This window comes from Pagrus major, chromosome 12 (assembly GCF_040436345.1).
Source record: "Pagrus major chromosome 12, Pma_NU_1.0".
Classification (NCBI taxonomy): domain Eukaryota; kingdom Metazoa; phylum Chordata; class Actinopteri; order Spariformes; family Sparidae; genus Pagrus; species Pagrus major.
In genome coordinates, this window is record NC_133226.1 from 20154822 (window position 1) to 20180393 (window position 25572).

Genomic DNA, 25572 nt, shown 5'->3' on the forward strand with positions numbered 1-25572 from the left:
CTTCAGCTGGGAAAATCTAATAAGCGTTCTAATAAGTTTAACTCAGGATTCAAGTGGAGTGATATGCCTCTAAAAAACAACAGTATCTGTTTTATGTTCTATGGCGCCAGAGGCCTCTAGAGGGCCCACTGACACTTAACTGTCTCTATCAGACACATATTTCATGCTTACCTGTCCAAATTGCAGAAATGCATGAAGAAATACAATATATTGTCCTCTATAATGTTTGAATTAAATTCAGATTCCAGGATTTATTATAAATGCCCGCCACAAGGGGCTCCCAGGTTCAATCCCTGGTCAGTGCAACAACCTTCACAACCTCCATCATATCAAAGCAGGATAAGAGGAAGGCGGTGTGTGTACGTGACACACGGAAAAAAGTCCTTCTTCTTTGTCCTGATAACACTTTCCCTTCTTCAACAGTGGCCTGCCTTCACCCCAGTCCCTTGAGGAGGGTGTTTGTATATTTATATCTTTGAAGTGTAGCTCAGTGCAGTACTGTACAGCACAGTCAGTCAGATGGATGCAGAGGACACAGAGCTCAGAGCAGAGCTGTAATCAGAGAGTCCTCCAATTACAGGCCTGCTGCCACCACCGGTGGCCTAGAATAGACCGGGAGGAGCAGCAGCCATGGGTGAAGACGGGACACGACAAGAGAAACCAGGGAGACGTTATAATCAGACACAATTATGTGGCTGTCGGGGCCGGGCAGGCGTGGAGGGCAAGGTGATGGGTGGGCAGGGGGGGAGTTCCTGTTCAAAAATAGTTAATAAGAGGGAGATTGAAGAGGAAAACAACATGCTTTGTTAGGGTTTGTTTGATTGATCGTACAGTGGATCGTGTCGTGTTTGTAATGAGAGGAAGTGGGAGGTGCAAAAAATTCAGACAGTCAAAATAACTTGTCTGGGATTCCATCCACTCTCACTATTTTAAATATGTTTACAGTGGTAGAGATCATACAGAGGGTGGTTGGTTTCCCACAAAAGTGTCTGGCAGTGTAAATGATGATGAGAGCTAATTGAGAGCATTTTTTCAATTAAGCAGGCATATTCTGTTTAATTTAAATACAGTCCTTTGCAGCTACGTATTTATGGAATAAGTGTCTGAGAAAATAGGATGTTTGAAAGTGAGGAGAGCACTCAGACTACACACAGAAACACACACACACACGAATTGCTACTCACAATAAGCCCAAGAACTCCGTTTGGACCGGGGGCTCCCATCTCACCCTAGTCAGAGAGGAGGAGAGAGAGTGAGTGAGATGAAGGGAGAGAGGGAGAAGGAGCAAGTTTCTGGGGTTATTGGCTCTTTTTTAAACAAACATGCACAGAAGAGTGGCTCAGTGTTCATCACAGCTTATGAGAGGGGGCTGTGTGCATGTATGTGTGTGTGTGTGTGCGTGTGTGTGTGTGTGTGTGTGTGTGTGTGTGTGTGTGTGTGTGTGTGTGTGTGTGTGAGTCTGGGGTGAAGGTGGAGGGGGATGTGAGCCCATCGTCCCACTGTGGCTTTTACAAATCTGCAGGTTCGTTCTCCCGCCAAAAAACAAAATAAATAAATAAATAGAGTTTTGTACAGACATTCTTGGTCCTCAGAGGATGAATCCTAATGACTTTGTCGAGCCAACCTTTTTCTCGAGTGCCACCAGGAGATCAAAAATTATTCTCATCCTGTGAAATATCTCAGCATCTACCAGATGATTTGGTACAAGCATGCATGGTTCCAAGAGGGTGTATCGTTATGACTCCTGACTCTTCATCTACTGCCTTCATGGCTACCAAATGCTAAAGGATAAGTTCCCAAATTGATTTGAAGAGACTAGAATGAAGATATTTATACCCTTGACACATGGTCGAGCTTGTGCACCCAATTCAGACAGGGTGCATGCTAATGTTTTTAGCTCAGCGGCTGCTAACGCTGTTATTTTGTTTTGTTTTTTTGGCTCGTAAAGGGTGTAAATAATGTCTTTTCAAGCCATTTTATGTTTGTTTTTTTCAGTTTTTTTTTTTTTTACAGTTTGAAAGAAGTCTACTTCAGTTGTTCAGGAGGATGCTGCAGCGCTGTTAAGCTGTGAAGCTCCAGAAATGTTTTGTGGACTAGGAAACTTACCCTGACTTTCTATTGGCTTGAGGTTGAGTAGATAATGAGTGAGATTTCATTTTTGGGTGAACTTATCCTTTATGAGGCTAATCTATGAAAGGGGAGATGGTAAATATTATACTTGCTGAACATCAGCATATTAGCATTGCCAGTGTGAGCATGTTACCATGCTGCTGTTAGCAATTAGCTCAAATTCAAGCCTCACAGAGCTGCCAGCATGACTGTAAAGTCTTGTTTGTTAATCATTCATAGCAGATAAAACAGGGATGCTCTGCCTTTTCCCTGCCATTTTATTTCCCAAAAAATTGAAGAGACATCTTTCCCTAGATTTTTTTGCCGGAGAAGTGAAAAGCACATAACTTTCTTTTCTCATAATAATGCATAATTCACACTCCCTCCTCTCAGGGAGAAGAAAAGCAGCAGGGCTGTATCATCTACCAGACTGAACCACTGGAAAAGTCAGAGAAAAGTTTTTCTCCTGTTCATTATGTTTATTAAGTATTTCAGAGTTTGTTAAAGAGCGACTAGCTGATGTATTTATGTTTTTATTTTAGAGCGTTCCACTCTGACTGACGAAGTGCTACATTTTTCAGATTTTTAGTGAATATCCAAAAATAGTAAAAATGCTACGATCAGTTAATTTGATGCCTTCCATACGGACACGAGCATGCGACAGACTGGCACACAGTCTTTGCTGACCAATCCTTTCTTAATTGGGAACAATTACTCAAAACGACACTGTTACATCATTTACTATTCTTGGATAACACCTCCTCCTAACACTGCATATATGTGTAGGTGGCCAGTTCACACATTGGTAGAGAAGAAATGGAAAAGGTTGCATATGAAAGCTAGGAAAGCTAACTGGTCCCCTCTTTATTACTGCAGGTTTTTAAAACGGAGAGCCAAGAAAAATTATCTACAACAGAGGAAGCCATGGGATGAAATTAAATCCTAACGGCAGTAAAGCTTGTCCAGAGCAGAAAACTAACTTCAAATAAAACAGAAAAAACAGAGGCGAACCGCTGGACTGCCAGATGATTTACTCACCGGCGCTGCCAAAATGTCAGTACTAAAACACCAGGGGGGTGGTCGTGTGAGCGAAACCACTGCTCTCCATTTGTGTGAGTGTATGTGGGAGGGCTGCGTGTTGGTGTGTGTGAGCAAACGGATTGGTTATGTATTCAGGCGTGTGACTGTGAGTGTGCGACATACAGGCTCTCCATCGGGTCCAGGTGGTCCTCTCTCCCCAAAGTCCCCTGGAAACCCCTGAGGACAGAGAGAGTAACTTTTATGTTCCGCTGCACTCAAAAAGTGAAAAACTGAGACATCCAATAAATTTAAAGAGTGCTGTCTGCTTCATTAAACCTATAATTAACACAACAATCATACCGTCTAGGGAGAACTTCTTAGCAAAGAGTTGTGTATTTACACACCCACCAGATAAGCAGCGACATAGAGTGCTGCAGGATTTTTGTAGCTTGAACCCGGAAGTTAGCATCCGATTCCCTTGTCAAAAAGCAATTCTTTGGATTATTGCAGAAAAAACTTTTCTAAAGTTTATGAAACTTTTACATTTTGTTCAGCATGATACAGATCACAGATGAACACCACTTCTATGGTTTTTGAACCGTAAATGAAATCGTCAGAAGTAAAAAGCTAACTGTAAACGAACTACATCGCGGTCGCATGACTTCGACATCACAACCCCTAAGCTTCCTACTACACTATACTATACATTCTCATTCTGCAAGTCAGAAAGTTAGAGCTGGAATAGTTTGCAGCTAAAGTTCGCCTGTAAAGACGTCCCCAACCACCTCTGTAGTGTCAGTTAGCCACGTGTTAGCAACCACACGTACACAACGCTTTTTTGATGCAAAACGTGGGGTATTTTATGTCGTAGAACAAAAAAGGAACAGGAAGTACAAAAATGCTAACATTTCCGACTCATCCCTGCAGCACTCTATGTTTCATCCCTGTCAACTCCTGAGGGCAATATCTGTCTCTTTAGCTGCTAAATGCTAATTACTAACCTTCAATAATTAATTCGCAATTAAAGGAAACATTATTAAAAAATATAAACTACAATACTCTTCAGCCACTGATGAAACAGCAGAGATGAGACAGGAGACTGTTGTGAGATGGAAACCACCAGCTAGTCGTTAAATCTGTTTTGTCTGCCGTTTGGTGTTCTGAAGCTACGCTTTTTTTTTAAGGAAAACAACTGCCTGCTGCGTCTAAAAATGAAATTATGGGAGCACTGAGAGTAAAACAAAACAGCAAAATTGAGGACCAGTAAAAACAAAACATCGAGCTAAAATATGCAATAAAGCTCCTTAGCACCGAGGGAGACTGCAGGGTTGGGTGATCCTTCTTTGTGGGTTCATCACTATGAGCAACTCCAACCGCATAAAAGAAGTTATTTGATCTTTGCCAATATAAATAATTTGGTTATGGCTGCTTTAGTGTACAGTAAATACAGTTAAATGAAATGCTAATTGCATTCATTGGCAAAATTAAAGAAACTCCTTGTAAAATATGGCAGAAAAATGCTTTTCATTGGAGGAGGGTGTGTAAAGTGTTACATTTTAAATTGCAGAATCAAGAACGTTTTTTATGATTGTTACGCAACCAAAAGTGCTGCTACTGTAAGTGCACGGCAATTAAAACAATTTGTCTGAGCCAAACATAACATTAGACATAAGCAATCTGAAATATGTACAAAATAAGAGCATAATGGCCCTATTATACGCATTAAATCTATCAGCTGGAGGGCATGGGCAGTCAAATCTTCTACCAAGTCTGAGTGCACTTTCTAAATGCAACTACTAGAGGGACAAGCAGCCAAGTAATTACTCTGTCCATTTAGCAGTAAATGGGATGCTAATCTAAGCTACGCTAACAGCTGCTGGTGCTGCAAAGAGAAACCACATCTGCGGAGAGCGTGAGTGTGCCAATGTATCTTAAACCCTCGAGCATCCAGAACCACTCATAATGGCTACGTTGTGCTATTGTGGCCTCCGCACATTGTTCCAAAATGCTCATTACTGTAGATACCTCCAGTAAATGGCAGTTATTTTTGTAAAAGTAGAGATGTTTAGATATACAGCATGTATACTTATTTCAATCACTGAAGCGACTTAGAAATAGAATCTGCTGACTAAATGTAACTCTGTTGCAAGGAAGAAAACCAGTCTGGGACCATTTTGACATTTTGACTTATATAATCCTTGTGACTGACGGTACGTAGATGTTCAGCTACCCGTAAATCTACCGGCACGTCTCATCAGGTCAATGAGAAAAAGCTCTTCTTCTCTGTTCCTACCCGGCTGTTGGACGACTGCATGGGACTGCTTTATGGTACCAAAAGATTATGCACACAAGGGGAAGCACAAGTGCAACCAAAATCTATGAAGCATTACAGTGACCCAAAGGATGAATCACACAAGCTGTCACCACCGCCAGACAAACTATGGACAAATGTGGGAATCGTAGCTTTGCCAAGAACAGCACTTAAAAAAAAGCCTTTGAAGAGAGTCACATGCTTTTAACTGATGTCAGAAAACTCTGTTCCTCAGCTTCATCACTTAATAGTAACACAGTAGCTCATTCACTGTCAGATATTTGGTTGATGTGAAAGAAAAGCAAGTGATGCGTCTGATGACATCGAGAAGATAAACAAAACCCTCAAGTTAAAACGCAGAACTGTTGGCGATGCACTTTGGAAAACTTTTTTATGGGCGCCACTGTTTTAGATATATCTATTCCCTCATCGGCCTTTTGGTAGATGGCGGGGTGTGTGTGTGTCTGTGTGTGTGTTTCCTCGACAGAGTGCAAACGCTGTGGTTATGGTCATTAAAATGTCTGGCTCAGGTTCAGGTGCTTCTTCTGTTCTTTCTCCTCCGGCTGGGAGGAGAGGGATGATCTCTGAGGGATCATCCTGTAAGTGTCCTAGCTTTCCATTTTCCATGAGAGCAGGAGCACTGAAACCAGATGACGGCGACAATGATGGCGATGCTATGTGTGTTTTCCATTTTGTTTTACAGGTCACTTATAGGGGCTGTACAGCTAAAATGGCCTTTTACACATTGCGAAATGGTCAAAATTACAGGACTCCTCTGCAACACTCTTCAGCTGTGTGATATAAATATGTTACGGGTTGTAATGCATTGTCCTATTTTCTCTGTGGCCTTGAAAAGGCGTGTTTTAGCTGCTGTCATTAAATCATCCAGCACTTCCAGGTGAATACTTTTAGCTTCGCATGACCTGTGCCAAAACTGTGAAACGGCCTTGACACCTTCCTTGTTGCAGGAAAGTGTCTGAATCAGCTCATGATCTTACGATGCAGCCCTATTCGAGTGGAAAGAACTCACACACACACGTGATAAAAAAAAGGCCTCACACATGGCGGATATGTATCCACAGCTACTTCTTAAACATTTGTCTAATTACAGAATAAGCTGCAGCGCTCAAAACCTCACACTAAGCGGACACTGGCTTGCGTGTGTTGAGACGTTTTGCTCTATAAATGCCTTATTTACTGAAAAGCCAATAAGCAACAGCTGCAGAATGATCTCAGCAGCGAGTTCCAGGGTTACACACTCTTTCTGAAACACTATGTCAAACTGACTTTGAACACTATCTGACACACACAACAGAACCGACGGCTTCCTCCAAATGGCTCGGCTCCATGCTGGGGGGGGTGGGGGGTGGGGGTGGGGACCAAAAGCCCTTTATGGCAACAAAAGCCTTTTTCTTGTATCATCCAAGACCCCGACGTGCGGCTGGTGGGACTACACACACATTCTGGCTGCAGTTAACCCTTCCAACAGGCATGGAAATACTGAGCCGACTCAAACGATGACGTAAATGCGGACCTTATAAATTTTCACATGTGTAGGTGATGGAGGCTTTGCACCAAAAGCTCTCAATCTGACCCAATTCTAACCATTCATCGTAATGCTTATTTATATGATTGCCTCATTTGAGTGTGGCTGTGATCATGGAGCATTAAAGGAGAAGTTCACCCAAAAATGAAAATTCAGTCAGTATCTACTCAGACATAGTTCCATAAATGTTTCTGCAAAAATTCAGCAGACTTTCCATCTTGTTTGGGGCTGATTAGACAATAACAGAGTTTTCATTTGCAGATGAACTTGTCCTTTGAGATCTATAATCGCACTGTTGGTTGGTATCAATCTCCCAAACTCAGTCTTATCTTTTAAAAGTCAAATATAACAAATGGTACATCAGGGCTCCAGGGTGTGATTATATTGGATGCAAATGCGCCCAAAAATACGTCAAATGCGACGAAACATTTTAATTGGTCGCACAGGTGCACCTGAAATGTAGTTATTTATTTTTAAACAATTGAGGTTATTGCAACTACATGTTGCGTGTGCTGTGGTTCAAATAAGAAAAAAACATGTTTTTGCACCTTTATTCCTGTTTACGATAATTTACATAATGCATTAAGAAATCAAGTTAAAATGTATTATTACTGTAGGTGCACCTAAATGATGTGCTGGTGCGCCTAACTGAAAAAGTTAGGCGCACCAGTGCAACCATTCTGTAAAGTTAGCTTGGAGCCCTGTACATTCACACTCCATCAATAACACCCCCAGCACAATTCATCACACTTTGGTAAGATTATCTGTAAAGTATGTTGAGACAAAACTTTACCGGCCTACCCATCTTGCCCCTCTTCCCTGGTTCGCCGGGAATGCCCTGAAATTCGAAACAAGAGAGAGCAGAGGCGGAACAGAAAACAAAGCAGAAGGGGGAGAGGAAAGAGTTCGAGGAAGACAGAAAAACAAAGAAGAAAGAGAAAAAAATACATTATGTAAAAAGCATATCAAAACCAAAACATAACACACTTGGTCGTGACTGATTGAAGCCCAAAACACACAATTAAAAAGCCATAACTGTGAGCTTCTCTCAACTCCTGCTTCAACAGATGGGAGGAACAGCTGACTGCAGCTGATCCAACATTTTCCCAGCCTATTATGAGGGATTTAGGCCTCCATCTAATACATATATATATGTTAAATAAACACCAGTTTCTCCTGGGAGAAGACAGGCAGACACCGTCTCTTGTGTGCAGCTACAGTATAAGGTGTGAACCATCCTGCTTGCTAGCTGGCTGGCTGGAGAGGTCGTGATTACAGCCTGCTCTGTGCGCTGACGCAACCCTCTGGAGCATGTCATAAGTAGGCTAATCGCTTCATGTTTTAGAGGCTGTACAGAAGGAGGGAGGCCTTGATGAGTTCAGGCAGTTCAAAGGCTCTAAGAGGGGGCTTTTATCATATGAGTCATCAACACTCCCACGCAGCCTTATACAGCAGCATCTCTCTCGGACAGCTGGGGACTGTATCCCGCTTTATAACAACAACAAGACAGCTGAATGGGATGGCAGGAGATGCACTGTTGTCATCCCATAGGACCATTAACTGGGTTTTAGTTAGTCACTGTGCATTTTTTTGCAATTATCGACAGTGCTCGAGAGAAATGACACATTTGGTAAGAACTCACTCTTTCGCCATCAGGCCCAGGAAGGCCAAAAAGCCCCGGGATTCCAATGAAACCCTGCAGGAGAGGAGAGGAGAAAGGAGGGAAATGGGATGTGAGTATTTGGACGCTGTAAAAAGCAGCAGGAGGAACAGCAACTCCCATTGGCTCGTTTCAGGGCCCGACGGTCCAGCATGGATAGGGTGGGATTCCATGAAGAACCAAGCCATGAGGCAAGTGTATATGCCCATGGACTGCATGGTGCTGGCTTCCACGATGTAGTCCAAGGGCACATACCCTCACGCCAGGGATCTCTGTAGGTGGCCAGGACATCAGACTGAGCTGTCGGTACAGGGTGAGACACACACACAGAGGAAAAAACAAGCACAAACACCACAACAGTTGAACACCAGAGGAACGTTTAAGATAGATGCCAGTTTCAGGCGAGTCGAGCGTGCACAATATGGAGTGCGCTGCAAAAGAGAGTGCAGAATATTTGGAAAGGTGGCTCAGTGAGAGAGAGAGCGAGGACTAGAATGCCTCCTTAAGACAGCAGGGCCTCATACGGAGCTTAAACAGGAAATTCCAGCCAGTGGGGGCAGGGGAGGCTTTGGAGCAGCCAAGGGGAGCTGATAAAGAACCTTTATTGGAACGCAACATAAAAATCACTGTTTGTGTCCCTGAGCGTGTGTTGCTTTGTTTGTGTACTTAAAGGGTGTGTGTTTGTGTGCGGAGGCTTATCAACAGCGAGTCTTTCAGTATGTGTCTGTATACAGTAATACAATGTTTACATTACGAGTAAAGGCTCCCAAGTTTAGCGCTCTATTAATAGGGAGTGAGTGTGTATGAATGTGAGTTGGATGTTGCTGCTTCTGGGTGCACATACCTGTTCTCATGCAACAACATGTTTACAGCGCAAATCACCAACAGCCTTTAATCAAACAACTTTCTGCGTGCTTAAGTGACATTTACAATCTGCTTCTATAAAATACTGCATAATGAAAAGTGTCAGAAAGCTGTCAGGCTGACCTCCTTGCCTATAAACATACTCAGTGGTCCCATCAAAGCACCAATGTTAGTAATTTAGACAGATAAAATCAAACTGGAGCAGCACAGTTGAAAGGAAGACGTTAAGGCAACTTACCCGAACGCCTTTAGGCCCTACTGGTCCTATAGGCCCCGGTAAACCCTGGAAAACAAAGAGAGGAACTTTATTTCAGCAGTTCAACACTTTTACCGGTTTACACCTGAAATAATGTTTTCCAAAATTCAATGTGATTGTGCATCATGAGGGCATTAAAGGACAGGTTCACCCAAAAATGAAAATTTAGTCATTTTCTACTCTCCCTCATGCCGATGGAAATTTAGGTGAAGTTTTGTAGTCCACAAAACATTTCTGGAGCTTCAAAGCAAAACAGCGTTGCAGCGTTCTCAGAAACAACTGAAGTAGATAGGGACTTGTTTTAAAACATTAAATAGAACAACCGAAAACAACATAAAATGGCTCAAAGTCTCCGGAAGAGCCAAGATCCTGAAATGATTTGAAAATACGTTATTTAGTCCCTCGACGCACAGTCAAGGTCGTGCACCAATGCTAATTCTTTTAGCTTAGCAGCTGAGCTGATTTTGGCTTTAAAAAGGGTGTAAATAATGTCTTATAAAATCAATTTTGTACCTTGGGGCTTCCGTAGACTTGGATTACTTTGATTACTTGGATTGTTGTTTTTTACATTTAAAAACAAGTCCACATTTGGGTGAACTTGTTCTTTAAGTTGCAGGCCAAAGACTGCAACTCATGGTCATTAAAATAAAGTGATACAATACATCCAAATGACTTGAATCACATTTATCAGATAGTTCGAAATATCCCATTTTATTTGATTAATTTTGCTCATTAATTATTAGTCCACATACTGTAGAGGGGCTGGAGACAATAACAGGTACTCCTGTGTAATATACTGCATTCCAGTGCAGTAGATGTGCAATAAATGCACCCATTCAGCTTCAAATTTCTGAGGCTCTAGCCTCTGATGTTGTTTTCTTGGACTGCTTTATTTTTTAAAATATTCCAACTCCTCTATACAGTATTTACCCAAATATTTTTCCTCCAAGTCAGCTGTTCAACATAACCTAATTCCACTTGGCCCTCTGCCCTTACTATGGCCCTGACTACAACTGTACCAGTCACAGCAGAGGATTTACTGCACCTGCCTGCCAGGATAACCTTTGGCACCTGGGCTTCCGACTGGACCTTGCTCTCCCTGCAGGGAAGAAAGAGAGAGAGAGAGAGAGGGGTCGAGAGAGGGGGAGAGAGGGGGGAGAGATGGAGAGTGAGAGAGGTGGGGTGGGTGATCAAAATTACAGAAACACAAACACAGGCAGGCCATTCTGTACAGCAGCAGAGAGGGAGACAGAGCAGAGAGGATTTACTACAGTTAAAACTGTATAATGCTACTGTGCAGTGAGTAGATGAATGTCTTTGTCACTTAATCCCCTTCTTACTATCATTACTCCATTGGTTTATTGTTAATTCTGTAAATTCGTTGATCTTTATACACTGAAAAAGTAATTATACCTAAAACACTGACTGTAAGAACCTTAACTTGATCTAAATTTTTGATCTTATTTTTCATTCATCACAAGTTCAATGTTTTCTAATCATGTTGAGTCTGTGAATATATTAAACAACTCAGTCCGATCACATTAAATTCATGCATTAAACATTTCATTATTATACATAAAATTAAAATCGTTTTTTCTTTCACATCTAGTTAATTAACTGATTTACATTGACTCAACATGATAGAACTTTGCATTAAATGAGACCCTTTGCACTAAACTTATACAACAGAATTAGAAGGAAAATGTACATGTAAGATGTTTATAGGTGTTTGGATATAAAATCTTAATTTGTAGAGTAACTGCTATCTATAGCTCAAAGGGTAACTCAAACAATTTAACACATTCAAGTGTGTTTACAGGTCTTGGGGAGTACTACTGCATATTTAAAATAACAAAACCAAAAATTAGTGTAAAGCCTTTTTCAGCCCCAGAGGAAGCTGCATGTAATCTGATAAACTGCCTCTGGTGATATCACTTAGTAGCCACGTTGCATTGTGGGTAACGTAGGAGCCAGGTGTTAAAAAGCAGCTAGCGTTTGGACTAATTATGGACAAATGATGACAGAATTGATACGAGGACCAGAAGCATCGCCTCTTTATTTCATGCTTTCATCTTCCTTTTCAAAACCTGACATTACCCACAATGCAATGTATCAATCTATCAAATTACATGCAGCTTCCTCTGCAACCACAGAAGGCTTTTTACTACTTTTTTTCCACATGTGCAGTATTACTTAACAAGAACTGTAAACACACTTTAATGTGAAAAATTGTTGGAGTTACCCTTTAAAGTAGTGGAGCAAAGAGGAAAAGGTTTGAAATAAAATTAAAATACTTCAGAACATAACTTGCCTACGTTTTTATAAGTTATATTCAACCACTACACATCACCCATTCCTACCAAGGCTGCTGAATACCAAGACTCATAGCTGCTGAAAGTTCTTTTAAGATGTGGTCTGTGTATAGACCATAGGAGCTAATTAGTAGTTTGGTTTATGTGTGTGTGTGAGTGTATGTAAGCATAACACACGCACACAAGCAGGTTGTGTCCAAAAATCGCAGCTCACTAGTGTTTATGTATAACTTCCTTTGACACACTCCGGACGTGCAGGCGTGTGCACGGCTTGCCGTTCCCTCTCTTGGATAAATATAGTGCATAATGCAGCCAGTTAAACGCAGACAAGAATTTGGCTGAGTGAGGTTTGGATCTTTAACCCGCCAGCAGCGAGGAGGAAGGAGGGGCTCTGAGCTCGGCCCTGTGGTGTATTACAGTAACAGAGACTCATCAACACTTTCTGCACACCAGCTGGCCTTTGCTCTGAATAGCCGGAGACTCGGCGCTGCCAAACAGTTGTGCTTATTACTCCTTGCCACTGGTGATTCAGACTCAAGGCTTAGAGCCCTGATCATCATCAGCAACAGCAGAAGCTTTGTGGGAAAGAGGGGGGCGTTCGAGGATGGTCAGAGTGGAAGGACAGGACGGTGTGAGAGAACATGTACTCCTCCGTGATGATGAGTAGTGCGGGAACTCCCTGTGCTGGTGCGTCAGCCCGAGAACAGGGACTTACATAAAACTGTGACAATGAGCAGAATGTTCCACTCTGCTTTCCATGACTAAGGCCTTTCCTTAGTATCAACAGCAAGTAGTACTGAATGACCCAGCCCAACTGGAAATAGCTCTGGACATGAGGCTGGATGCTCCACGCTTAAAATAGTAATTCTGGGCTAAACAGCAAGAGTCACGTCTCCTCCCAGTTGTAAAAGAGTTCATTGAAGTGATTAAAAGACAGATAGAGGGGAAGAGACGGCAAGAAAAATTAAATACATGCCTGCGATTACGATAGCATCGAGGTAAAACTCTGTAGGAGAGAGACTGAAGGTTGAACGACAAATGGCAGAGAAAGAAAGGCTTTCTTGCAGTGTTACAGTCGTGTGTGTGTCACTGTTGGCCTAGTTGGCTTGTTCCTGTTTCTCTTCTCTCTATTTTCTCTTTCTTTGGCATCGCTTTCTGATATCCTGGAGAGCATCGCTGCAGCACAGCACTTTGGCCAGATGTCTGTCCTCACCAGTGCTTCATAACAGGCTAATCTAATCTGGCTAACCCTGCAGGCATGCTTGATGCCTGCACACACACACACACATACACTGAGTGGATGATGACTGAGGTTTTAAAGAATGAGGTGAGACGTTAGAATTTGAAGGATTAGTAATTGATAAGGGCCTTAATGTTGGACATCATCAGATTAAAACTTTATTAAGACATTTAGGAAAGGAAATGTGTGAAGTAGACAAGATTACGTCATTTTGGCGTGGATTGCAAGATATGTGACTTTTTTTCAAGTGTGGGATTAACAGTGTGAAGAGCAGCACAAGCATGGGAGGAAGACGTCTATGAAAGGCATGTATAAAATGAAATAAAGATACTTACAGGCTCTCCAGGGAGTCCAGGTGGACCAGGGTAACCTTTCTGTCCCTAAGGAGACAAACAAGAGACATGGGAGGGTTGAGTAAAATACTGGAGTCGTAAAAGAAAACACATAACAGACAAGGAAAAAGCTGACAAGCACGGGAGGATTTCTCGCTCCATGTGGGAATGACAAGTGGAGTTTTGTGCAAAATAAAAAATGCATGTTAACAATAACAGCGACGACGGACGAGCTCTGTGCCATATGCGAGGAATCAATCTGCCTGTCTGTCAAGGGATCAGACTTTCCACTGAGTTCACAGAGAAATGGTGCTGGGGAGGCCGTGCCAGGATCATGGCATGTCGAGGATATAAATGCCTTCCTGTTTGAGTCAGATAGCAGGTCCCTCCCTCTGTCTGTAGAGCAGACTACAACACTGAAGACAGCCTGACATAGTGCTTTTCTGCAGTTCTGCTGACTCCAGCAACACAGACCCCCAACAAAGAGCGGAGAAATGCTAAATCAAAGGTGGGAAGACAGACGTGCCTTTCCAGACCACAGAGTGAGAGAGCACGAGGGGGGAAAAAAGAAAATAAAAACAGAGGGGCAAAGAAAGGAAAGACTCCTGATGTCCCGTTTTCCTAAACCGCAGCTTCAGAGTACCGAGCCAAGGCTCCTTGAGTTCCTGTAAACCATCCTTCAGACCTGAGGAGGCAGCATCCCTTTTTTCATTATGTTACATGATCACTCTCACTGGCTTACACCTTCATACCAGGACTTCAAACTGCTATCGTCAGCATTATACCCAACTGTATCAACAACACATGTGTCACAATATTATAGTTAAAAATGATCCAAACCTTACAGGCCTCATCGTTAAACTTTAAACCATCATTTCTCTATCTTCGACATATCCAAGCTACTGTTGGAGAACTTCTGTCTTACCATCACCCAGTGTTGTGGAAAGTACCCAGAAGTCATACTTTAGTAAAAGTTTAGATATCATGTTAAAATATTACTTTGGCAAAAGTGAAAGTCACTCATATGAATACTACTTGAGTAAAAGTCTTAAAGTATCTGATATTAAATATACTTTAGTATCAAAAGCACAAGTAAAAGTAAATGATATATTAACAAGTATGTATATACTGAATACTATTGGTCAAACGATTATCAGCCTGGACAATTATCAGATCCGATATTCAGCAATTTTCTGATTATTATTGATTTTTTTTTTTTATTTGATTGTCGATAAAATACGTTAATTTAAACATGCACTCATTTGGCTCTGATGCAGCTTGTAATCTCAAAAAAGTGACAAGTAACTTAAGTCATTTAATTAATGTAGTGAGTAAAAAGCCTCTAAAATTTGATGGAGTGGAAGTATAAAGTAGCATGAAATAGAAAAACAAGTACAGTACTTGAGTAAATGTACTTAGTTACCTTCCATCAGTGCTCTCACCTTCATAACTGCCAGTGCAACAGTAAAATGACTTCTCACTAGCCTTTTTCATTAGAAGACAAAGGGTGCAGGACTACAGTCTGCAGCGTGGAGGCAAGAGGATGAGCAAGTGAGACAACCAAATGTCAATAGAGTTGAATGAAATTTAGAAGAGTATTTCTTCTACTTAGGACCTGTTCCATCCATTTTATGCAGCCAATTGAGCGGAGTGGAGGGCTTGGGCAGGCAAGCTCTGGGTTGCCAGGTAGCACGACACATATCCCACAAGGAACGGAGACACGGGAGAAACGACCAGTCGGGAGCACGGCGGGAGAAAGGGTTAAAAATAGGGAGACTCCCGTTGGCAGGTGTGCACCTTACATCATCTGATGCACATCATCAAAAGACCACTAGGAGGAGACGCTTGGAGCTGGGATAAGAACACATGAGTAATACACATTAAGTAAACAAAGATGTCATCAGGTGATGACAGACCGCTGCCGGCAACACATGCAGAAGTGTGTGCGTGTGTGCGTTTTCCATATTTTTGTGAAAGCTCTGTTGGTAAGCAGTGTTGTGGAGAGAGCAGGGATGGATGCACGTGCAGACACATGGCGCCTGTGTATGAAAATTTCCATTTTTATATTAACGGCTATAACTGTGTTGATGAACTTGTGTCTGTCTGAAGAATCTGAATGTCCACATGTTGCTGTTTTCAATCCACACGTGTGCACATATACTGTGTGTAGGTGGCAGGGAAACACACATGCACGTTCAAGCACAAAGATACACCGTTGTCTTATTACATGGCTTACTTATAGTACAAACATGTGTAGCGGCTTATGTTCCCAAGCTGTGCTGTGGGGTCCATGAGCCACACACACACACACACACACATGCGCTGCAGGTCATGGGTATTAACCATAGCCTTCCAACCCCAGCTAGACCATCTCAGATCCTTATCTCACTCATTATGAGCTTGCTAATGAGAGCGGCCATTCCCAGCGGCCCGCCTGTGTTTACAATGCCACTTGCTTAATGAGCATGTGTGTTCAATCAGATAAACCCACCAGAATGCTTTTCATTTACAACAGTTCCCCGGTAGCACCCTGTAAGTACATTTCTCCCCCCCATCCTACCCCACTAAGCTGAGGAGTGCCCCAGGGAACTTTAAGTGCATTTAGGCAGAAATCAAATAAAAGACACATTGTGTCTGCCGATGACATGTCACTCCTCTGACTTACCAAACTACTCCGTGCACACTTAACTTTGTGGTTCTTCAAATGAGCACAGGCCTCATGTCTGTTAACAACGGTACACAACAAAAGATGAATATGCGTCTTTGACAGTCTGCCTCCACTGGACAGCGCCATGGTAGCAGAAATGTACCACTCACCTCATTAATCTCTGCTTTCATCTTTCCACCTCTCTCTCTCCAAATTTCCTCAACAGCATGGAGCCAGATGATTGCTCAGAGCAATCGTCTGGCTCCATGCATGTGCTGCATGTACAGCACAACATAAACCCTCCATTGAACGTGGATGTCTGGCGGGGGCAGATGTAACAAACAACTGCATGGACCTAACAGGACAATTTGGTTGAAATCCACCCGGCGGAAAAAAACATCCCTCATCTCATCCCCGTCTCAACCGCAATTCCGGCAGCCTGTTTGCTTGCATGCAGTATCACTGTGAAACTAAGAGCATGGTGGAAGACAGAGTAATGATTTGTTGTTCTTCTTGTGAGACATGCGAAGGAGATGATGGTTGATTTGAATTCTCCTGTAATTACAATGATGATGAGCATGTGGATTTGTTAGTTTGAACAGTGGGCAGGAGCTAAAAGGAGAGAGTTTGGTTTGGAACCGGTCTGGAGGAGCTTCAGACAGATTAATGTCGTACAATAAACTATCTTACATAAATGAAAGAAATGAGTAAGCTTTAATGAACTGTCTAACCCATGCACTGGAATTAAAGTATATTCTTTTACTTTCTATTCGTAGGATGACTGCTGTCGAGCTGCACACTGATGCTCTAACTGATCTTTATGTGACAAGACTGTTGCACTTGTAGCCTTTGTAATGGCTTGCAACTCTGGTCTAATAAAAATTCAGCTTGATCCAAATTTGTATTTGGATCTGCATCAAATTGTTCTCACTCATAGATACCAGCTACCTAAATAAGCCTGATTTAAAAAAAAAATAAATCAAAATCAACCCAATCTCGCTATATTAAAGAAAGTGAGAAACATTTCCTGGATCTGTCCCTTTATCCAGATCCAAAAGCTAATGGGCTCTATTCTGGGCCGAGACCCATCCTCCATCCAAGTTTCATCATAATCCGTTTAGTAGTTTTTGTATAATCCTGCTGACAAACCAACCAACCAACCAACAAATGGACATGGGTAAAACATAACCTCCTTGGTGGAGGTAAAAATGTGCAGGAAAACATCTGCCAAAGCATACAGACATAGTAAGATTAGATAACCATCGACTAATTACAAGTTACAATGCTGCTGTACAGTATGAGTTGGCCTTAAGGGAGAAAAAGCGGCCTTAGTGTGAAAGACAGATGTAGAAAAGGCTGACAGAAAAGAAGAGAAGAGACAGCTCAACTAGCAGTGGGAATAGACAAAGAAGAGAGAAGGATGGTGGTAGTAAGGTGAGACGTGTGGCTTGTAATGTGGCCTTGTAGCTGAGGTTTGGCCCTGTGAGAGTCCCCTCTCCTTGACCCTGCCTACCATACTGAAAAGCCATTGAGAGTCTGCTTGGTAGAACAAATGTTGTACAGAGCGGAACATGCTTGGCTTGTCTGTCGGTGTAAAATCACACTCTCCCATCGCACGTTCAAAGCACCACTGCTTTCTCCATTAAAGTTTTCCATGGAAAACAAGCAGCCAAATTCCAGAAATCCCGGTTGAAGTGTCAAGCTAAGGCTGATAGAGAGCCTGTATGTATGTGTGTGTGTGTGTGTGTTTGGGTGCGTGAGGGAGAGACAGGGAAGGTAGAAGGGAAAGTTTCAGCGGAGAACAGAGGAAAAGCTGCTCTTGTCCCGTTTTCCTAAACCACAGCTTCGGCGTGACGAGCCAAGCAAGCGAGACAGAGCTACAGCTAGAGAGGTATGAAGAGGAAGAAACAGCACATGGGTGTTTCAGGGTGGCCCACCACTGCCATGTAATTGCAAGGAAACTCATCATTTCTTTTCACTATTGTATCGACCATGCAGCAGGCCTCAGAGTTTGGAGACCTGCTGCAGGACAGGAAACGCCTGGGACTTTCCACCTGAGCTGACCGAAAAGGAACAGAACAAAACAAAGAGCCTGTTTGTAGACAGTCCTGTTTCTTGGACATTGACTCACATCGCTGTCATAGCAGTGCCATGTGTAGGCATGTAGGATCAACGGTGAGAAACACAGCTGAGACTTGTGAGAGGTTATTGTACATTGTTAGGCGCAGGACAAAAATGGGTTAATAAGCCGCTCTGTGTTTGTGTACGGAAAGGAAGCTGACTCTTGCAGTTAATTTAACGAGTTTCCTTCACAGTCATCTTGTCTGTGGTTCATTGACCAATACCTGAGGCATGCTGTGGTGATGTCATGAGTGTATGTTGATCACGTTGCTCTAGCAACAACTTCCCAGACATGAGGATGTGATGCCACTCTAATATACTTGTAAGGAGCAGCTATAATGTACCTTTAAGCTAATCAACAACTCGTGGCTCATCTCAGAGTAGTTAAAAGTCAATCAGCTGTCCGTCTTGGACCGGTACACTCTCACCTGCAGCCTCTGATTCACATGTCAGTGTCAACCCTCCTGATGGGCCGTCAAATCCTTGCCAAGACTCATTTAGTTCGTAAGAGCTGTGTGAATGTTTTCCACCAGCTTTACATTTTCCATTCTGACTGAGTGTGTGTGAAAAAGAGAGACAGAGGACACAGAGATACACACAGAGGAGAGCAGACGCCTAACAAAAGCCACATGTTAAGCTCAAGGCAGCCGTCCAACTACAGTCCGACACTCTGTTACGGAGCACCGTGGCTCTGGGAAGACAGTGAATACATGCAGATGCACTTTACACCTCTGCTGAAGTGCTTACAATCTATCTGCTATATTCAATTACTCAACTAATTCTTCTGCAGGGCTCAATTTGATTTGATTCATAATGTGACTGAAAGCAGTTTATGAGATCTTCCTCTGCCACCATCAGATGTGTGTTTACATCTGATTGTTTAAGGAAAGGTTGAACAGATTATTTTAGTTCAGACCGGAGAAGCACACAAGACTCACCAAGCATTAATTGTGGCGATCATGTCCTATATTGCAGTGGTTCCCAACCGTTTTTGGTCTGACAAACCCCGTCAACACTGTCAGATGAACTCAAGTACCTCTTCATCAACACCATCTGTTGTGCTCCAAATGTGTTCATTCTGGATGCTTTATAACACTATAAACTATAAAACTGAACTAATGTTCAGTTTGGTTTGTTCGAGTACATTTTTGAACACTTGAAGGGTCAGAGGCTGAACATCAACAGTTTATCTATTACTTTTAGCTATTTTTCGAGTAACTTTTTCAACTTTTTCATACTTTTAGCCAGATCTAACTATCAACTCTTCATCCTTTCTAACACTAGCTATTTTAACTATTTAAGGCAATTCTTAGCCAACTATTTAAACTATTTATTCATTATTTTTAGCCAATTTGGCCAGATGTCCATTAGCCTACTTTTAGCAAACTTTTTAAACTGTTTAATAGGCTACAAGTAGCATAGGCTACTATCAACACTTTATTTTTATTTCACCTTTAACACTCTGAGCTAACTACTTAAACAAAGATCCATCACTTTAAGCCAACTTTTTCAACTGTCTACTTGTCATCAGCCTTTAATCTGTTGTGTTTAACGCTCGCTCTTTCAGCAAGATACTCTTAGCTAACTATCCAAATATCCATTACTTTGAGCTTATTATTTCAACCATTGAATCATTACGTTTAGCCAACTATTTGGAACTCTTTGCTAGATTGCTAAATAATTCAAATTAACAGACCTACTCTTCGATTTAGTACCCCCAGGGGTCTTAAAACACCTGGTAGGGAATCATTGCATTGTAGTGCCTAATTTATGTCTGTTTTATGTGCAAACATACTGACAAGCACTTAGGAATGCACACACACAACTGTGACCATAAACACATACAGTACACAACTCCTTTGGCCCCACTCTTGGTTTGTGATTGTTCCACTCCTGTTAAGAAGATGCTCTGTCCCAGTTTTTCTTCTCTACACTCATGAATCACTCAAGACTTGACTTAAGTAACATCTGAGACGCTGGTAATTCTAAGTGTATGATCCCCGTTCCCCGTTTCCCTGATGACAAAAACCCTCCCTCATGACATCGTTCCTGCCAACATTAAGACCCCTCTGTGCTGGATCCAGCGAAAACAGATGGAAGAAATGGTGAGCACAGCACAAAAGGAGAAATATGAGTGGGTATACACACACACACACACACACACACACACACACATAGACACAGATGTATAAAAACATCACAACAGACGCATTACAAAAACTCAAAAGTTATGGTGACAATGACTTGTGCCAAAATTCTTTCTTGGGCTATCCCAAATGTTTCAGGGAGCCTCAGTATTCAAAGTTAGCAGATGCAAGCAAAACAGGGGCTCTTATGGCCACCATTTACAAACACTGAATGTTATTTCATTGAGTGGTCTTACCTTCCGCCCTTCTTGGCCAGTCATTCCAACCGGGCCAAGAATCCCTGGGTCTCCCTAGAACACAAAGCGAGAATGTCAAAAGGCGGCAGTGCAACAAAGACCGGTGGCACAAAAATCAATCATAATTGCGTGAGGAGCTCGCTGAACAGGACGTTGTTATATATTAATGTGGCGTGCAAGAGGGAAAACGAGGGACACGTACCTTCTCTCCTTTAGGTGCTGGCCCAGGTGAGATGCCAGGGTCTCCTTTTCTACCCTGATGAAAACACAAAGGAGGACTTTGTATAGGTGAAAATAACCCAACTTAACTTCAGTGATCTCAATCTCTGAAAAAATCATATTAACAAAATAATTACACCTTTCATTTGGACGAAAGGTTACGGCTACAAAAGTGTGCCTCTATTAGAAATTCACTTCGGCACAGATGCTTTTCCTGGCCACAGTGCGTAATGTGCCCCTCCAGTCACACACCCACACACACACACACACACACACACACACACACACACACACACACACACACACAGCCAGCCTCATTGTCAGCAGGTAACAATAATGGGGCTTCAGTACATCAAAGCTATGGATCGGAAATTACACTAAGTGCTGACTCCATCTCTCCCCATGGACCCCTGCTATTTACAACTTTGCTTCATTTATTAATGATGAAAGAGCAAAGATTGCATTGAACCCCGTGACATCAAACACTTCAGAATCATTCTCTCAACAACACCTGCCAGGTAGAAGAAGCCTGCACTGCACCACTCTTTACTGAAGTGTGCATTCACCAAGGCACGGGTTCAAATATCTGCCTTGTGGAAGCAGGTCTGCTTCACTTTTCCGCCAGTACCGTCCAGGGACTTTTATATGATTATGTGATATACGACTTAAAGGAATAGTTCAACCTTTGGGGAGAATTTAACTAATCTAGTCGCCTATAAAGCACACTAATTAGTCTGTCTGCCAGGTGTAGTGACTTCCTAAAAACTCCACGAGGTCACTGCTCCTCGCCAAGAAATAGTCCAGCACATAACCCCAAATATAACCACAAACTGTCATTGTTACTCCTCGATTTTTGTAAACCATATTTCCCAAAATATCGAACCATTCCTTTAAGTAAATAAGAGATAAGCACTGAGGCGAATGGGGTGAGAATTAGGCCCTTCATGATGGGAAGAGGATTGTAAAAAGTGAGGAATGCAACCAGGAATAATATAAATAACATCAGGGACACCAGGACAAACACACTCCCTTTGGTTGACCTGTGGAGGTCAGGGCTCCGGTGATGGGGGGTGAGCAGTGTGACCACATGCAGCTACACAGTTGTCATTTATGCAAGGCATTTTTATAATGCACTTTAAATACAGGTACTGCTCCTCACTATGTACCCTTAGCACACAGTGCCGGAGGTCAAGGGTGTTTGCTCAGGCATAGATCAGTCCAGACAATCAGAAGAGGGACGCAGGGAATTTGTCTTGGGCAGGGTCGCCTCCTGTTCACACGTTAAATTTGGACAGATTTATTTGAAGTTCTCACTTTCTGACTCGTAATGTCTTTCCCTGGAGCTCTGATAAATCACTTCAACTCCCCTGCCGTCCAGTTTCCTTCTCTCCTCTCTCCGCTCGAGTCGCGGTGATAGCACTCAAATTCATTTGACATATTACATTAGAGCATATTTGGAGCTTAAATTGAGCAGAATCAGAAAAACTTTTGATTTTAAATGGGACTCCAGACGGTCACCTCTCCAGCACACATGTTAAAGTGTTGAAGTGATTTAGCTCTTCGGTATTAAGCGCTGTGGTGTTTGTAGTGTCTCAAACTGCCAGGTGTGGCTCCATAAAGCTCCATTACCCGTGTTGCACTTTATGGATTCCAGCTGATACAAGAAAAACACACATCCTCACCCTCATCGGATTGTCATTCACGTTAGAGGCAAGACAACAACAAGGCAGATACGCAATCGTGTAATGGAAATATCACCATGGCTGTTGGGCTCTTGGCGATACAAATAAATTCTCATTCGTGATCATGAGTGTTAGATACCTTGAGCCCAGGTGGACCAGATCGGCCAGGGTTTCCATGAGGACCAGGGGCGCCCTGTGGAAAAGCCAAAGAGAGAAAAAACATAATCAAACGGTGATCGAGAGCTCAATCAATCTTCATGTTGGGATAGAGCTGATGCAGACTGTGGCTTTGCTACTGTGAACAAGACCAGAGAAGAGAGTTGGGGGGGGCAAAGTCTGTCTGGAGAACCTCAGCCTTCATGCTACTTTAACCTATTTTCCTACGCATCAGCTGTGTGTGTTGGGTGGTGAGGTATTTGGGGTTGGTGTTGGGGGTAGAAGCCTACGGAAAATGGGGCTCTGTGGAGCTGCTCCACCATATGGATGTGGTTTTCCTGCACCCTGTTGCCCCACAATCCGCAACCCCCCCTCCACACACACACACACACACACACACAAACACACATTTGCCAAGCATCTTAATGAGTAATGCAGATCATCTCGTTTCATAACATTTTGAATTCCTCCGCCGGTGTGTGTTTCTGTCCGCATTGGTTGTTGCTGAGGAAATGAACACACAACTGTGTCTGAAAGCAAACAAAGTGAGATCTACAGTAGCAGCATATTGGTAATGTGAGCCATCTCGCCCCATCCGGCAGTCCCCATGGGAAGGTTTAGCTCAAAACCATTGGAAGCCAGAGAACGAATCTACATCAATTTTTCTTTGGTTTAAACAGCAGCTGACGCACGTTGGTTGTTGTCTGCGCCATCCATCCAGCTGTCTGTGTGTCTGCCTCCTCTTCCTCTGAGTTTTTCCTGTGGATCTCTGACCTCACTGCTGCCCTCCACGTGGTGGTGGCACCCTTGGGCCCCTAACCTACCCCCGTAGCGGGTCAAGGGTTGAGCGAGTCAGAGAGGGCGGAAAAAGAGCCACAACTGCTTTATGATACGGGTCAGCAGGTCTCACTAAGGTGAGTCAAAACAAATCAGGAAGTCATTATGTTAGCGATCTGGTCTGCAGCATCAAAAAACAACATCTAGCGACTCCCAGACAGGCAGCTCTCTGTAATCCCACAGAGAAGAAAAAGTAATCTGGGGGTTTGGGCTGGGTTATACAGCTCAACAAAAAGCCCTTTGAGGTAAGTTCAAAAACAGACATACTGGTCGGGTGCAGACATGACAACATAAATGCCTTTTGCTGTAACTGCTCTTCCTGTCAAAGGGCGCTTTGATGACCGTCATGTCTGATTCACTAGCTTCTCATGAATGAACAGGACGTTGCTAAGCATGTGTAAAGGTGTTGTTATCTCTGTTGTGAATCACACAATGCTGAGGGTTTCCAAACCAATATTTAAAAAAGAATCCACAGCATTTGATGAGACATGAACAATCTTTTGTTCATGGCTTTATTGGGTAGAAACGCTGAGGAGTGACGGGAAACGGGATGAGAGAGAGTGGGGATGATGTGCAGCAAAGGGCCACAGGTTGGATTCGAACCCTGAGCCGCTTAGGCAAGGACACAGCCTCCGTCCTCGCCTTTGTTGACCTTTTGTATGACTTTGTTGGATAGAACAGCTAAAGATTGACAGGAAACGGGATGAAATAGATGGAGATAATGTGCAGCAAAGGGCCACAGGTCGGATTCGAACCCTAGGCTGCTGTGGCGAGGACACAGCCTCTGTACATGGGGCAGTGTCCGCGCCTTTAACAACAGAGCTACCGGGGTGCCCCAGTCTGTTTTTAAACTTTTTATGTTTTGCAAATGAGACACTTTCATTCCAAGGATTCTCAAGTTTTAAAGATCGTGCCTTTTCTCCTCCCACACGCTCATCCCCTTTCATTTTCAGTTTGTACTCAGCAGGCGTCGTTCCCTGGAGGGCTGGTGTGTCCAGACAGTGTTAACGGACGCTGTTGTGCCCTAAATAAACTTATACAAACTAGACATGTTTGAATTACATGCTTCAAAATTAACCCTGTGGTTCACCGCAGTTTGGGCAGTACACTAGTAGGCACGGGCTGGCACCGACATTTGGTACTGTGCTCTCGCTTCCATGTCGTGTCCCCTTCTCGCACAACAGGTGTCTAATTAGAGAAGACCAGGGTGGGGCGCCCGCAAGCTGAAGGCTATCAAATAAGAAACCACCGGCCTCTGAACAGCGATGCAGGGCGTTTACTGTGGTTTCTGTGGTAATAATGCTGCTGTAGCTCTGCACAACTCATTCTAAGTTGAGACAAAACGGTCAAAATCTAAACAAATGATAGCTCCTGATGTTTGTGGTGTAAAAATATCTGTTTTTGAATGTTCAAAATTCAATATCAAGACCATATGTGCAACTTAAAGCCAGGAAATACTGTATATGTACTTTGTGACATTAAATCTAGATCCATGACATCATTCCCATGGTTACATTCCCACACAGAATATTTAAGACGAGCCCTTTTAATGGGCCACGCTGTAAACATAGTCTGACTTTCAACACAAGCTTGTAAAAAGGCAGCTCTAAATGTATATACAGTCACCGTATTAAAGATAAAAGAGATTGCGTATGATGCTGTGCCAAATAAGAGCCACGGGGCAATGTCTGATAAACTAACATTAGATCAAGGGCATGTGAACCACTGGATGTCTTCATAATTAAAGATCCCAGTCAGCACACACACAAACACAAAAAAGAAACTTTGCCTCTGAGGATTCAGGAGAATATTTCAACTGTTCGTTAAAGTTGCTATAGCATGCCTCGCCATCGCCGGGTGAAAAGAGGAGAATTTGC

The 25572-nt window shown here is 42.8% G+C and overlaps 1 protein-coding gene across 1 annotated transcript in view; it reads right to left on the reverse strand.

Annotated features, from left to right (window-relative positions):
* The window catches only part of LOC141006275 (uncharacterized), a 101471-nt gene that overhangs the window by 27083 nt on the left and 48816 nt on the right, over positions 1-25572 (reverse strand). Inside the window, exons 5-14 of the mRNA XM_073478426.1 lie at positions 22842-22895; positions 21004-21057; positions 20802-20855; positions 13654-13698; positions 10812-10865; positions 9749-9793; positions 8629-8682; positions 7780-7824; positions 3313-3366; positions 1185-1229 (exon numbers count right to left, since the gene is read on the reverse strand). Of these exons, the coding sequence (XP_073334527.1) occupies positions 1185-1229; positions 3313-3366; positions 7780-7824; positions 8629-8682; positions 9749-9793; positions 10812-10865; positions 13654-13698; positions 20802-20855; positions 21004-21057; positions 22842-22895 (504 nt within the window). The remainder of the gene's footprint in view (positions 1-1184; positions 1230-3312; positions 3367-7779; positions 7825-8628; positions 8683-9748; positions 9794-10811; positions 10866-13653; positions 13699-20801; positions 20856-21003; positions 21058-22841; positions 22896-25572) is intronic.